This window comes from Capsicum annuum, chromosome 3 (genome assembly GCF_002878395.1).
Source record: "Capsicum annuum cultivar UCD-10X-F1 chromosome 3, UCD10Xv1.1, whole genome shotgun sequence".
NCBI lineage: Eukaryota > Viridiplantae > Streptophyta > Magnoliopsida > Solanales > Solanaceae > Capsicum > Capsicum annuum.
Genome location: NC_061113.1, coordinates 144,899,815 through 144,916,575, shown reverse-complemented (window position 1 = coordinate 144,916,575; position 16,761 = coordinate 144,899,815). Strand labels below are relative to the sequence as shown.

The window sequence follows — 16,761 nt, the reverse complement described above, 5'->3', positions numbered from 1 at the left end:
TTATGTAGTTATTTAATACTACGAGGGTAAAAAAGAGAAGAATATAATACAATTCTCTTGATTTGATATATTGGACAAATGAATTAAAACAACTATTTTGAGTATGAGCGTCAAATGATAAGAGATGAGTATTATCTATTGTCTATATAAATAATAGAAGTTATGATTGCCATTAATAGAATAGTATATAAATTATAATTTAAAATCTAAACAAATATAATCTTTAAGAATCTGACCTTATTTTTAATCATTATTTTATATTTTCTATATTAAAATATATTTATTAAATTAATATTACTTATTATTTTCACTTGTAAGATAAAATATTAGAATTTTGATTACTATTAATAAAACTAATTTTTTTATTATGCTAATTTACTTTATAATATATCATCATTAGCTCATATACTTAATTAGTATTTCTCTCAACTACTTAATGCAATACAACTGGACACCTAACATATAAACACACATAAAAATTAGCAAAAACTTACGCATGTTCGATACATGGTTTCAAAACATAAACCCGCAGATCCTGAAAATGATGATTTCGCAAGGCTGCATATGAACTTCCAAGGATGAATTACTCTGAATTAGCAATGTTTCTCTATCTTTGAGCTCAGGTAAAAGACGGCAAGTATGGTAGGTGGAAAATCCCTCACCATATATTACAATCCAGCTCACCACTACTGTAAAAGCTCATTGACTTTGGTTCTAACTAGAGCTAGGCCATAAGGAGCTGAGTCTCGCTGCAATTTTTGCACTGTTGTAGTCCTCCCGAAGTTGAATGAATCTGGAGTTCACAGAAAATAGAAGCATTCAAACATATAGTCCTTGAACATATTCTGACACTCTTTACTGGTTGACAATAAACTCATAAATGGACCCACTAAGGCCTCATTCATTTTTATTAAAATTATGATTCTTAATCTGAATGCACGTCTGCATATTAAAACGTGTATTAAAATTTAGATGTCTGAATCTAAATGGATATATGAATATTATGATGTATTAGAATCTGAACACTAAATAATTAAGATGTTTATTTTCTTAACATTTGAACTTATCAAATTGTCTTTATTTAAAAATTAATAAATATAAAATTCAAATAAATACTAAATTAATCTAATACTATATCAACAAATATTTTTTAAAATATAATATGATAGTTGATGGTGATAGCTAGCAGTGGAATGGTTGTAGGTGTTTATTGAGCATTGTCTTGGATTGTGGTGGTGATTATGGGTAGTAGCTAGTGGTGATGATGAATAGCAATAGTGATTAATAATGGTTGTTGATCGTGATGGTTGGCAGTGACAACTACTAGTTGTGGTAGCCTATAACAATAAATAATAGTGATATATAGTGATCAATAATGGTTGGTAATACTCAGTAGTTGGTTATAATGATGGTTGATGGTGAATTGTAAATAATAGCTAATGGTGGTGATGATTGACTTTGATGATCAGCAACGACGTTGGTACTTGTGGATAGTAGTAATTGATAATGGTGGAGTGGTGATTTGGCGTGGAAACATGACACTTTTGATGCTTAAAACCACAAATTTATGCGTAAACTTAGGGTATTTTATTGGATATGATGCACTGGTAAAACAGGTCTACAACAATACTTGAACAAAAAGAGAAGAAAAAAACCCGAAAAAGACCAGCTCTAATTAGTAGACGAGTCAGTCTCTGAGTCGTAACCAATCGATATGACTCGTATATTAAATCATATGAATAACAGAACCAAAAGCCAAATCGAGGAGCCAAGAATAAGAAAGATACAACTCAAGTGCCCTAGTCGTAAGCCAGGGTATGATTCGTATGTGGAATTCATAAGCACAACAGAACCTAAGCTACTATCTAGGAGTTGAAGTGTCAGAGCTATACAAGTCGAAAGTATGAGTACGACTCATATAGGCATGTTGTATACAAACCAGTGCTCAAGACTTGGAAAGGAAGAAGTCTCAGGTGAATACGGATGAAGGACACAAGTCGTAAACTAAGGTACAACTTGTAATAAGAAGTCGTATGCTGAACAAATAAGTGAAGCCTTGGGCAGATCAGATACTAGAATGGATACGACAAGAAATGGTACGACTTGTAAGCTGAGGATATGAGTGAAGACCGAGTCGTACTGACTGCCGACTTAACTTTAACTTTCTCATTTTTAATAGGATTTTTATGTTATTTTGAGATATTTTAAATACCCTAGGGTTTATATTTTATTGGGTTACGCATTGTGACATTCTTTTACGTGCTATTACACATCATTACATACTTTTACAATTGTTCTTGAGATTTTTATGGTTTTATTCAATTAAAGACTTTGGAGTTTATCCATCTTATTCTTGTGCAATTGATTTTATATTTTCTTCATTGATACTTATGATTTCTTGCACAAACATGAGAGGCTAATCTCCTTAGCTAGGGTCGTGGAACCCTGACGGATTAGCTACATAGAGTAAGTGTGAGACTCAACTGTTCTAGGGTTTCTGTATGTATTTTAATTCTTCTTCATAATAATTAGACTCAAGTAGCTGTAGTATCTTAAGATTGCTTGTATTTGCATCCATTCGATAACCAAGAATCTTGAAATTAGAAAAAGAAGATTAAGATAGTGATACAATAACCAAGTATACCTGAGGTAGTAGCAAGGGGCAAAAAGGCAACACCCTGAGATGATAACCAAGTCAAAGGGTAAAATTTATCTTTGAAGCAGTAGATAATACATATCTTGTAGGCTTTACATGCAGAACAACAGAAGAATTAGGTTGGTCACCAGAAATTTATGTAGTTGAGAAGCCAAGGGGAACACAGACCTAGCATTTGTCTCATATTGATTTCAACTCAAAATCACATCGAAAATTGGTTACTACTTGCAATTGATAACAAAATCTCCCCTTTTACTTTTCTGTACGGCTCGTGGATTACATCAAGGCAAGCAACTATTCACATTTTCCCTAAGGTCGACCCCAACTTTTTTGGGTTACTATATTTACAATAGAGCGTATTATACTTCTAGTTGAGGTGTAGTTTTGGGAGACATAAAATTTTGATGTCGTTGTCGATGGAGACAGTTGAGTAATAAATTGAATTGGTAAAGTTTGCGGGTTTTTAATTTTTCTATTTTTGCTTTGGAATAAGCCGGTGTATGCCAAGTACTAGGAGTAGAGGCAATCCCTTACTCCCTTTTGATCTAGAGCCAAAAAGAATCCTTCAAACACCTAGAAGGATGTCAGGACAAGTTCATGATGGGTTGCAAGATCCCTTACCCGTGGACCCAAACGTGGCACTCCCACGTGCTCTATTAGATCTATAGAGTATTGCAGACTTACAAACACAACAACTATTGGAGCAAGAATGTAGAGATATAGAAGAAGCCAGACTTGCGGCAGAGGCAGCAATAGCTCAGTAAGAAGGACTGGTATGACTGCGACAGGATGTTGATCATCGATTTCAGAGATGCAGGGCTCCGTTTATTCTAGAATATTAACACTTAGACCCATATGAGAAAGATGATACAGATCTGGGTTATGTTCAACCTACGGAGTCTGGAGCTATTGTTCCTTCTCTTTTATCCCCCTAATATGAAGTTTGATATTACTAGTGTTATAATCCAATTTCTAAATATAAAGGGTGTGTTTTTGGGAGTTCCTAAGGATGACGTAAACATGCAACATGCACCTTACAAATTTTCTTGGGATCTACACAAATTATAATATACTAGGAGTTAATCAAGAAGCATTAAGATTAAGGTTGTTCCTATTTTCTTTGACTGGATAAACATATTTATGGTTAGGGGAACTTCTAATAGGATTTATCACTATTTGGAATGAGTTGAATACACAGTTTCTGAGCATATTCTTCCCTCCTACATGGATGTTACAGTTGAAGGATGAAATTTACAATTTCAGACAACTACCTACAGAGTCTATGTATGAGGTGTGGTTTTGATTTAAGAAGAAAATAAGCATGGTACCAAATCATAGAATCATAGGATCTAACTCTTCTGAGATCTTCTATCGATTATTAAATGATAACTCAAGAGCTATGATAGATATTATTTTAGGAGGAACATTTATGCGTCTCTGCTGTGAAGCTGCACAAAAAATGCTAGATGATATTATAGTTACTAATAGAGGATGACATACTCAAGATTTGAAACATGGTAGTAGTACATATGCTATTGGAGCAACAATTACGTATGAGGCAGCAAATGACATAGTAGCATAAGAGGTTGGATAACTTTGTACATATATTGGGTTTCTTACCAAATAATTTGTGTTAATGAGTACTGAGAAGGTGAATGCAGTAGTGGTAAATGGGTCTGCCTCCAAACCATTTAAGATCGAATCTGAAAAAGAGACTAGGTATCTTGGTCGTATATTGGAAGATTTATGAGCCCAGGGGTAAGGGAATCAAGGTTAGAACTATTATAATGATAGCTACAAAGGTGGGAGCAGAGATAAAAATGGTGATTGGCGATGTAAGGATAACTACAAGGAGAACAGTGACAAGTATATTCCACCAGCTATCCGAGATACAGAGTCTAGAATGGAGGCGCTTTTAAACAAACTGGTAAAATGGAAAGAAAGTCAAGAAAATTGCTTGAAGGATATAAAAGATGATTTATTAGTGTTGAACCAGAAAGTTGAGTCACGTGCGACAACAATCAAGCAGTTGGAGCAACAATTTTGTTAGATGTCATCCACAGTGAATTAGAGACAATCTGGCACTCTTCTAAGTAATATAGTGGTAAATCCTAGAAATGATAGTCAATGCCATGCCATTACCATTTAGAGTGGTAAGGTTACTACAGATCCACCTGTACCCACAACTGATGAGCATAAGAGTGAGGATAAACCGGTTGATGTTGGGAGTAGCAGCAAGTCAAATGAAGGAGAGAAGAAGGTTGTAGAGCTTGTGTTAAATCTTATTCCAAGAACACTTCCATCCTATCCATAAAGACTGAGAAAAAAATAAGAAGAAGGTAAGTATCAGAAATTTTTATCTATGTTAAAAGAATGAACTGTCAATATACCGCCTGTAGAGACATTGGAGAAGATGCCAGGATATCCAAAATTTATGAAGGATTTAATCACCAAGAAAAGGTCAGTAAGTTATGAACTTATTGATAATATTCATCATTGCGGTGCTGTAGTCACTAGATCTTTGGTAGAGAAGAAGGAGGACCCTGACGCTTTGACAATACCTTGCACTATTGGGTCTTTCAACTTCACTAGAGCATTATGTGATTTAGGGTTAGCATCAACCTCATTCCCTTTGATGTATTCAAACAATTGGGGTTGGGAGCTCCTAAACCAACTACCATGAGACTAGTAATGGCGGACATGACAGTGAAGAAGCCTGTTGGTATCCTTTACAATATTTTGGCAAAAGTGTCTTCTTTCATATTTCCTGCTGATTTTGTTATATTATATTGTGAAGTGGACTTTCAAGTCTCGATTATCTTAGGAAGACTATTTTTGGCTACAGGTAGGAAGCTAATTGATATTGAGAAAGGACATCTAATGCTGCGACTCAATAATAAACATATGACATTCAATGTATGCAAATCTATGAAGTAGCCTGATGAATTGAGACAGGTGTCTGTGATTGATGAAGATGATGAGGATATAGATTCATTCCATAATGCTGATACAGTTACTCTGTGGGATGATGGTTCTGATACGATTGTTCCTGTGTAAGAGAGGCTAGGTATCGAAGCTCTTGCGGTTGTGATTATGAGTTTTGCTCTGAAGGTATCGAGGAGTATGAGGAGTTAGTGAGTGTATTGCATGGTGAGGGTTACAATTATGCACCAAAAAAGCTTGATCTAGATTTAAAAAATCAAACTACTCTAACAACTCGTCCATCTATTGAGGAATCACCGATATTAGAGTTGAATGCCCTCCCATCTCACTTGTAATATACATTTTTGGGGGCCAACAACACTTTGCCAATTATTATTGTAGCTGATCTGTGCCAGTCAGAGGTAAAAGCATTGTTATTTGTGTTGTAAAATTTTAAGAGGGTCATTGGATTTTCTATTACAGTTATTGTTGGTATTCCACCTGGTTTGTGTACTCACAAAATTCAGCTTGAGCCAGATTGGATTCCATCTATTAAACATTACATCGATTTAATCCTTCTATACAGGAGATGGTTAAGAAATAGATCATCAAGTGGTTGGATGATGGTGTAGTATTTCCCATTACTAATAGCAAGTAGGTTTGTCCGATTCAACGTATTTCAAAGAAGGGTGGAATAACTGTTATGCCTAATGAGAAGAATGAGCTAGTGACTATGAGACCAGTCACTGGATGGAGAGTGTGCAAGGATTATATGAAGTTGAATGCTTGGTCTCAGAAGGACCATTTTTCGATGTCATTCATGGATCAAATGCTAGACAAGTTAGTAGGCTAAAGATGGTACTATTTTTTTTATGGGTACTCGGTTACAATCAGATCACTATTGTACCAGAAGACCAGGAGAAGACTACCTTTACATGTCCTTATGGGACATTTGAATTCAAGTGAATGCCATTTGGGCTATGCAATGCCGTAACCATATTTCAGAGATGTATGATGTCTATTTATTCTGATATGGTTGAAGACACCATTGAAGTTTTTATTGTTAATTTTTCTGTTGTTGGGGATTCTTTTGATGACTGTCTCAATCACTTGGCAAAAGCGCTACAAAGGTGTGAACAATGCAACTTGGTACTTAATTAGGAGAAGTGCAATTTCATGGTTAAAGAAGGAATTGTTCTTGGGCATAAAATTTTAAAGAGAGGCATAGAGGTTGATCGAGTGAATATTAAGGTGATTGAAAAATTACCTTATCAAATTTCTATAAAGGGAATTCTAAGTTTTCTAAGGCATGCAGGTTTTTATAGGCAATTTATCAAGGACGTCTCGAAGATTGCTAGTCCACTTTTCAAGCTTCTCGAGAAGAAGGTAACATTTAATTTTGAAGATGTATGTAAGAAGGATTTTGAAAGCCTAAAAGAGAAGTTCGTGTCTGCTCCAATCATTGTGTCTCTGGATTGGTCTTCACCTTTTGAAGTTATGTGTGATATTAGTAGATTAACCTTAGGGTCTGTACTAGGCCAAAGAAAAGAAAAGATTTCTCATTCTATCTACTATGCTAGTAAGGCACTAAATCCTGCCCAAAAGAACTATACCGTAATGGAGCAAGAGTTATTGACAGTGGTTTTTGCCTTTGAAAAGTTTACATCTTACTTGATTGGGACAAAGGTGATTGTGCATACAGACCATGTCGTATTGCGGTACTTAATGGCTAAGAAGGATGAAAAGTTGAGGCTTATCCGTTGGGTGCTGCTGTTGTAATAATTTAATTTTGAGGTGAAAGACAGAAAAGGCACAGAAAATCAAGTTGTGGATCACTTGTCAAGACTAGAGGAGGAAGCTATGCAGAAGGTTGCTAAGGGATTAGAGATTGATGATAATTTTCCAGATAAACAGATATTTACAGCTTCCGAAGATCTAATTCCATGGTTTGCAGATTATGCAAATTACTTAGCAAGTGATCTAGTCCCAGAAGATCTTTTATATTAGCAAAGGAAGAAGTTCATGCACGAGGTAAGAAAAGTTTCCTGGAATAAACCTTATCTTTTTAAAATTTGTGTAGATGGAATCATTCGTAGGTGTATACCTGAGACGAAAATGGTAAGCATACTTGAAATGTTTCATTCATTGCCACTTAGGGGTTATCATGGAGGGGCCCGTACAGCTTATAAGATCCTGCAATGTGGCTACTATTGGCTGACTATATACAAAGATTCTCATGACTATACTGCCGTCTGTGATCAATGTCAATGACAGGGTACTATTTCTAGAAGATATGAATTATCTATGACCCCTATCTTAGAATTGGAAGTGTTTGATGTATGGGGCATAGATTTTATGGGACCTTTTATGAGTTCACGTGGCATGAAGTACATACTTGTGGATGTTGACTATGTGTCGAAGTAGGCAGAAGCAATTGCGCTTCCTAACAATAAAGCAAGGAATGTCACAATATTTTTTAGAAATAATATCTTTTCTCAATTCGGTATGCCACGTGCTATTATTAGTGACATAGGGTTATATTTTTCAATCATCTATTGAAGAGTCTGCTTGACGAATATGAAGTGAATCACAAGGTGGCAACACCTTATCATCCGCAGACTAGTGGACAAGTAAAAGTGTCCAATAGAGAAATCAAGTCCATATTGGCAAAAATGGTGAATTCTGATAGGACTGATTGGGCGAGAAAGTTAGATGATGCATTATAGGCCTACTGTACAGCTTAAAAAACCTCCATAGGTGCTTCACCTTATCGGCTGGTGTATGGAAATGCTTTCCATTTACCTATTGAGCATGGGCATAAGGCACTATGGGCTTTGAAGAAGCTAAATGTAGAGTAGAAGGATGGAACCAAGTCAAGGTTGAATAACATCAATGAGTTGGATGAATTTCGGCTCTGGGCATATGAAAGTTTAGCATTCTACAAGAAAAAGATGAGGTTGTGTCATGACTGAAAGATTGAGAATAGGGTTTTTGAAAAAGGCGAATAAGTGCTACTATACAATTCCAGGCTTCATTTGTTTCCAGGTAAGCTAAAGTCAAGATGGCATGGTCCTTTCACAATGACAAAGGTTGGCCCCTATGGTGATTTAGAACTAAAGAAGAATGGTGTAAGCCCATTCAAGGTAAATGGACACAGAGTAAAGCACTATATGGGAAATGCTAAAGTGGTGAAGGAGCTAGCTGGTATTGACATTGATGAAGTTTGAGTAATCAAGGAAATTGCGTCGTGTCACGATGTTAAATTAAGCGCTGCATGAGAGGCAACCCATGAGGCTTGTTGGTGAAATATGATTACTCAACTTACCCACATCGTTCTGCGACATTAAATCAAGTATTGCGTGGGAGGCAATCCATGTTTTTTTACTTATTCAATTATAGGGTATGTGTTTGTTCAATGTGCAGGATTAAAAAGAATACAGAAAAAATTTAGAGAAGTTGAAAAGGTATCATACAGACTCTTTACTAGTCGTATCTATACGGTACGAGTCATGAGTAGGAGTCGTATTGGACCGAAAAAATAATCAGCATCAGACACTAGAACCCAGGTAAGATCCCAAGACCATACCAATCAGAGAAATGACCCGTAAGTCTAGGTACGAGTCGTATAGAAAACTCGTACCCCGACTTACTATGTTAGTTCTTGGGTAGACCCGACCCAATAATTAGATGAAAGAGGAAATTGAGACCTGACAGAGCACCCGATATTTCTAACTCATACCCGCATAAGTTTATCCTCAATTTTGAACTTCCTAACAATCAACTTGTTTTCAACTAGATCCACTTACCGTAAACCTCAAACCGGTCAATTTGTGTGATTTTAACTTGAATTCAAAGCCTCTAAGATCCCAACATTGAAATAAGCTACTCCACACTTACTACTTATGTTTCCCAATTTATTTTTGCCATATTGTAAGTTGAAATGAGTAGTATATGATATTGTCAACCTGGTTTAAGGGGAATTTCTTCATTTCATGGATTGGTGATACATTATTTATGCTATTTGAGTTGAAAATAGAGAATGTGGGTAGAAGTAGGGTTTGGAAATAGTTTTTGCATATAATTTTGTGTTTAAATTGCTGGAAATAGCTGAATGTAGTAGTGGGTACTTTGGGAATTTCCATCGGAGTCAAACTTTGAAATTGGACTTCTATGTTGCAGTGGAAACAAGACTCCTTACGACTCGTACCTACTGGTATGAGAGTCATAATGGGACTCGTGCCCAGTGACAACATAGAAATCTAACAAATTTAAGGTTCTGGAATGGATATAACTCAACCATACGAGTCGTATCCAGACCATAATACATACTTATCGTACCTATGTGGGAAGAATGATAATAGCATAAAAGTTTCTGACCAACTTATGACTGTTGGTCACGAGTCGTACCCAGTCGGTATGACTGGTAAGGAGGAGTCGTAAGCTGGCCAGTTAACAAAGGCCATGCACTGTCCAGGATACGACTGTAAAATACGAGTTATCCCTAGTGGGTACGACCAGTTCCTACCGCTCATACCCAACTGAAACTAAGCACATTGAACCATTAATTTTAAATTTTTTCTTTTCTTTTATTTTCTTTTCTTAGTTACTAATATTAATGTACTTACGGGAAAATGCCGCAAAAGAATGCTTTGTCATCCAAAATAGTTGCTAGAAAGGGAAGAAACAAGCACCAGTTGAGAGTGAGGAAACCAGTATTTCTGGGTTTGATTCCACTTCTGAAAGCAGCGTAGAACAGTAAGATGGAACTACATCCAAGAAAGCTGCAAACAAAGGAAAGACACCTACTAAGTCAAAGGAAAAAAAACAGTGCCACAAGAATCTAAATCACCACCACCAAGGGGACCGAGAAGAAAGAATGCAATTATTTCTCCTCCACACACACCAATACCAGTTGATGATGATGACAACAAGGCTAAGTCTAATTCAAATGAAGAGAGTGCCGGTGATGCTTAGGGTACCGAGGTAGATGTGACCCCTATAGACAGACAGGACCCCCCACTCGTATTAACCACTACTTTGATGCCCATCGTTGAACCATGGGGGTACCTCGACATGCAGAAAATATTTAAATTGGAGCTATCTCACCTTTGGGGTGGTAAGATAAAGAGAGTGCTATATTTGGAGAGGAGGATGACCACTACAGGGATGGCTGAAGTACCCAAATTTAAAGTTCGCTTCAGGAACTATGGTTTTGACTGGATGATGAGAATACTAGGTGGATACAATGGGTATTTGTTCGTGAGTTCTATGTCGCATATAAATAAGAACTTCGATGGCAATATCCACATGACATGTTATGGAAGGAAGGTGATCGTATTACCTTCCTTATGATACAACATATATATGTTGATATCTCTTTCCAGACTACTGAGAGATTTCTATATGGGCCAGAATATCAAGCCTCGGCCAACACCGAAGAGATGGATTACAAAATGGTTAAGTTAAGAAAGATCACAAATTGCAAGTTGTGTACTGATAATAAAATAACAATGTTTAGATGGATTGCTGAGAGAATAGCTGCATATAGTAAGCATGCCACTTGTGTTGCAGGGGGTTTTGGAGATTCACATCAAATCAAGAAGGGTACCCTCAACTTTTAAGGTAAAGCTTGGTGGACACTAGCCCGACATACACTGTGTCCGATTACTGAAGATGATGTCTCGTGCCCATTCTGGGCAGCTATGATAGCTATTTTTACAGCCAGCTATTCATTCGATGTTGGAGAGTTCCTAGCCTGAGAGATAAGAGATAAGGCTATTGGGGGTCAAAAGGCACTGCTAGCCTACCCCTGCATGATCACTCAAATATGCTTAGCTTTAGAAGTATTAGAGATATGTGACATTAATAAGATGATTAAGGCCCGGAGGACCTTTGATATTGGCTTGATTTAGGATATCACCAATCCTGTGGCCCGACCTATGCGGTAGGTTGTGGATGCTATGGTAGGCTTATTCCTATAAGATGACCAGACAGTTAGATGTAGGTGCACAGACTGAGGCTGCACCCATAGATGCAGAGGGTACTTCTAGTGCCCCATTGCCAATCCATTCTATGGAACCAAGGTCACGGGGTATGCCTCCTGGTGTGATGCTAATTTCCTAGGCTGCTTGGATTGAAGTAATGACCCAGTTGGCTGCTCTCACTGCAAAAGTAGGTCACATGGAGGGCAGAGTACGAAGTTAGATAGACAGGCAATTTGAGGTACAGGATAGGCGAGTCTAAGAGTGCCTAGATGTATTTGAGTCGAGGATTACTCGACAGTTAGGTATTAGATAGGATGAGTAGGACCGCTAGACACGAATCCTAGAGATGGCTAGAGAAGTCGATGGGTTGAGAGCTCTAGTTCCTGATACTGAGGGGGTTACTGTTGTACCCCAACTGCTATTGAGTAAATCTTGATTGATGGGATGATTGCTGATGAAAGTGGGACTCGACCTAAGGGCCCACGTGATGATGTTGATGCTGCGGCACCTTGAGCACCTATGTATGACTCTTATCCTTACACTATCTTATTTTTGTAGAATTAAGGACAGTACAATGTTCTTAAGTTGGGGGTGAGGGTACCAAAAATTTTGGGAGTAGTTTGAAAATTTTAGGATGCATAATTTATATGTTTGTATGAGACTGTTGAGTATCTGATAATGGCATTAGGATTAGGGATAGTACAGTTTGGGACAAGACAATTGCATAGTTGGATAACTAGTACTTAGTAGTATATCCCTGTGCAAGTGTGCGTGTAAGGTTTATTGAGTTCCCGATTGTGTGGGAATCTAGAACTTTCCCGATTGCTTTTTCCTAGGTCTAGGATGGTTAAGTAGGAAGTGATCATAGGCCCTTTTTGTATGAGTTCACTTAAGTCTAAAATGCTCTAACCAACGGAATAAATCCCCTTGATCCAAATATTTGAGCCTTGTTAGACCAATTTTTCTTGTTACACCTATCACCTTCCTGTTTAACTTACAATGAAACTATTTTGGCCCTGGTCCTCCTGTGGACAATGTGTACCTCAACTCAGGCAAATCGCCTAAGTTAAGGTGGCTAGTATAGGGGTGCGTAAGAGAAAAACTAGAATGAAGAAAAGTATGTACAAGGGAAATAGTGGAAACATGGGCAGGTGTGATGAAAAAAAAAGAAAGAAATGTACAAGGCATAGAAAAAAATAAATAAGAAAAAAATTAAATAAGAAAAATAAGTGCTACAAAGCAAAACCTGACTTAAGTGGAATGTGCTTAGAAGAAAAATGGAGACATAAGGGTGGAAATAAATGAATTCAAAAGTAGTGGACCCCGAGAAGAGCATAGTGTCCAAGAGGCTGTCACTTTAAAAATCCATACGTATCATACTAGCCTCTAGCCTACGTTACAAGCCAAATAATGTCCTATAGTGATCCTACTGTGACTGTCTGACGACTTAGGAAAAGAGCATAAGGGTAAGCTTATGGTATTTTGTGCACACCGGTTACACTTCTTTGTGAGAGAGAGTCATTTGTATATCCATAAATAGAGTAGTCTAGCCATGAAGAGTGAATGGGATTTCTTTGACTGTGAGTACACATGGTTTATACTGCTAGGTTACTAGATTGTTTGATGAATGTAAAGTATGTCTATGCCCAAGTGTCTATTTCTAATGTAATACCATCATTACATTCCTTCGTGTTTCTACATGTGCTAAATTTCTATAAGCAAATTTGAGTTGAAAGGTTGAAAATTAAGAGAGGAACAATAAGATTGAAATTTAACTCAAAATCATTGCATGGGTTTACCTGAGATCTTCGTATTTAAGCATAGGCTCTGTGCTAGAAATTAGTAATTTGATTTTGTTTGCCTGAAGAAATGAAAAAGTTTAAGTTGAGGGTGTTGATTTGCCATGGAAACATGACACTTTCAATGCTTAAAATCGTGAATTTATGAGTGAACTTAGGGTATTTTGTTGGATATGATGCACTTTGGTGTAAATTCCAGGTAAAACAGGTCTACAACAGTACTTGAACAAAAAGAGAAGAAAAAGACCTGAAAAGACCAACTCTGATCAGTACATGAGTCAGTCTCTAAGTCGTAACCAATCGATATGACTCGTATACTGACTTGTATGAATAACATAACCAAAAGCCAAACTGAGTAGCCAAGAATGAGGAAGATACGACTCAAGTGCCCCAGTTGTAAGCCAGAGTATAAGTCGAATGCGAAATTCATGAGCATAATAGAACCTAAGCTACTATCCATGACCTGAAGTGTCAGAGCTATACAAGTCGAAAGTCTGAGTATGACTCATATAAGCATCTCATATACAAACCAGTGTAAAAGACTTGGAAAGGAAGAAGTCCCAGGTGAATATGGATGAAGAACATGAGTCGTACACTAAGGTACGACTCGTAAGAAGAAGTCATATGCTGAACAGAGAATTGAAGCCTTGGGAAGATCAGACAATGGAACGGATACGACAAGGCAGGGTACGATTCATAATCTAGGGATACGAGTGAAGACCGAGTCGTACCAACTGCCGACTTAACTTTACCTTTCCTATTTTTAATACGATTTTTATGTTATTTTGAAATACTATAAACACTCTATGGTTTATCTTTTATTGGGTTACGTATTGTGATATTCTTTTACACACTATTACACATCATTACATACTTTTACAATTTTTCCTGAGATTTTTTTGGTTTTATTCAATTAAAGACTTTGGAGTTTATCTATCTTATTCTTGTGCAATTGATTTTATATTTTCTTCATTCATACTTATGGTTTCTTGTACAAACACGAGAGGCTAAATTCCTTAGCTAGGGTTGTGGAACCCTGACGGATTAGCTACATAGAGTAAGTGTGAGACTCAAATGTTCTAGGGTTTCTGCATGTATCTTAATTCTTCTTCACAATAATTAGCCTCAAGTAGCTGTAGTATCTTAAGATTGCCTATATTTGCATCCATTCGATAACCAAGAATCTTGAAATTAGGAAAAGAAGATTAAGATAGTGATACAATATCCAACTATATCTGAGGTCGTAGAAAGGGGCAAAAAGGCAACACCCTGAGATGATAACCAAGTCAAAGGGTAAAATTTATATTCTAAGCAGTAGATAATACATATCTTGTAGGCTTTGCATGCAGAACAATAGAAGAATTGGGTTGATCACCAGAACTTTATGTAGTTGAGAAGCCAAGGGGAACACAGACCTAGCATTTGTCTCATATTGATTTCAACTCAAAAGCACATCGAAAATTGGTTACTATTTGCAATTGATAACAAAATCTCCCCTTTTACTTTTCTGTACGGCTCATGGATTACATCAAGGCAAGCAACTATTCACATTTTTTCTAAGGGATCGATGCCAACCTTTTTGGGTTACTATATTTGCAATCAACCGCATTATACTTCTACTTAAGATGTAGTTTTGGGTGACATCAAGTGGGGTAGTGAAAGTGGATGGCGCAATGGTAAGCAAATGTCTTTGTAAAAATCCTTGAATAGGCGTCTTAATTATTCTGACCTATTTAGACCCACTAAGTGGTTGTAAAAATTTAAAAGCAAACACACTTAATGATAACTACATGATTAAGGTTCAAACCTATAAAACTAACTTAATGATTAAGATTTGAATGATTAAGATTAAGATATTTATTATGTGCAAACAAGGCCTGAATGTTATATCATCCAATCATTCTAGTATCATCTTACTGCTAATATGACATAATTCCCTTGGTTGAAATACATGGCAGATATGTGTAAAATATATGAACCAACTTCATGAGAAAATATTGACATGATCCTGATCAACTGTAGCATGTGTCAAATCAATTTATCAATTCAATTGTGTATTTAATTCCTCGTAATTTCATAACTGAAGGATAATTAGTTGGTTAGTTAGAAGCCATGTGAGAGCCAACTATCTCAAAGTTAGTTGTAACCAACTTTCCTGCTCCTAGCTAGAATCTGTACAAGCTTGATTGTTAGCAATTGTAATTCTGAATTAATGATTCTAAAATGAAATGCTATCTTATCTTCTTCTTACTAATTGAACTATTAATTAGGGTTTTAGGGTGTGGTTGTTCAAGGAAAACACTTACAATTTTTCCTTTAGGCTCACTCTCGTGACTTTTAATTCCATTGAAGTCCTGAGTTACATCATTGGTATCAGATCAATCTCATCTCTTGACCTCTGGAAATGGATGATCATTAAATAAGAACACGAGAATTGAGAAAAGAAGTAGATTCTCTCAACTCCATGGACGAAGTGGTGAATTAAGTGGATAAAATATGAACACTAGTGGATAAGAGTGGCACAGATCATGAACTAAATCAAAAGGACATTGCTTGGTAATGAAAGACCAACTAAAGAAACACTAGTCTAAACTCTTGAGGAGAATGGGGAAGATGATGCAGGAAACAACAGACGTAAGAGGCAGGATGTTTATTAGATGCACAATAGAAGGTGTCAATTGGAATTTCCCAAATTTGATGGCCAAGAGTTGAGACATTAGCTATACAAATGTGATCAATTCTTTGAAGTAGAGGACATAACTGAGGATTCAAAGGTAAAAATAGATTCATGTAGTCTTGAAGGGAAGGCTCAGCAGTGGTATCAATCTTACATGAATCCATTTTTACCTTTGAATCCTCAGACATGAAACACATGGGGAGTAGAGAGTGTCCTAAGTGGAGAGAGTATGTGTGGAGTTTATATGCCAAATATGGGGGGAAATGTTTGATGATCCCACGGGAGATTTTGAGGATCCTAGGCAGGTATTTCTATTCAGAAGGGTGTGGATTTATTTGTTGAATTATCAACTAAAGTAGAGCTATGTAAACGCTATGTAGTTATCTATTTTGTAGAGGAATAAAGTCCAAAATTGGCCTTCCGATAAACATGTTAGGGCCAAGAGCTTTTGCCAAAGCCATTAGTTTGGCAAAAATCCAAGAGCAGATTCTAGTAGTACAGAAATGGGTTTTAATCGGGGTACTTCCTAACCCCAAGAACATGATGAGATTCTTTAATGACATCCCTTTTTTTCCCAGAATATTAATCATAATTTTAGACCCAATCAGGTCATGTCTAAACCATCAAACAGTACCACTGTTGGTCCCAAACCACCTTACAGAAATACCAAATTACTCACTCTAACTGAGATGGATGAAAGAAGGAGTAATGGATTATGTTTAA

At 36.7% G+C, this 16,761-nt stretch overlaps 1 protein-coding gene across 1 annotated transcript; it reads left to right on the top strand.

Moving 5' to 3' along the window:
- The first annotated feature begins 6,281 nt into the window (after positions 1-6,281).
- Positions 6,282-8,805, top strand: LOC124896732. Its single transcript, XM_047408481.1, has 4 exons — positions 6,282-6,418; positions 6,904-7,236; positions 7,384-7,524; positions 8,607-8,805. The coding sequence occupies exons 1-4, from the start codon at positions 6,282-6,284 to the stop codon at positions 8,803-8,805; spliced, it is 810 nt and encodes a 269-aa protein (XP_047264437.1).
- The last annotated feature ends 7,956 nt before the right edge of the window (positions 8,806-16,761 follow it).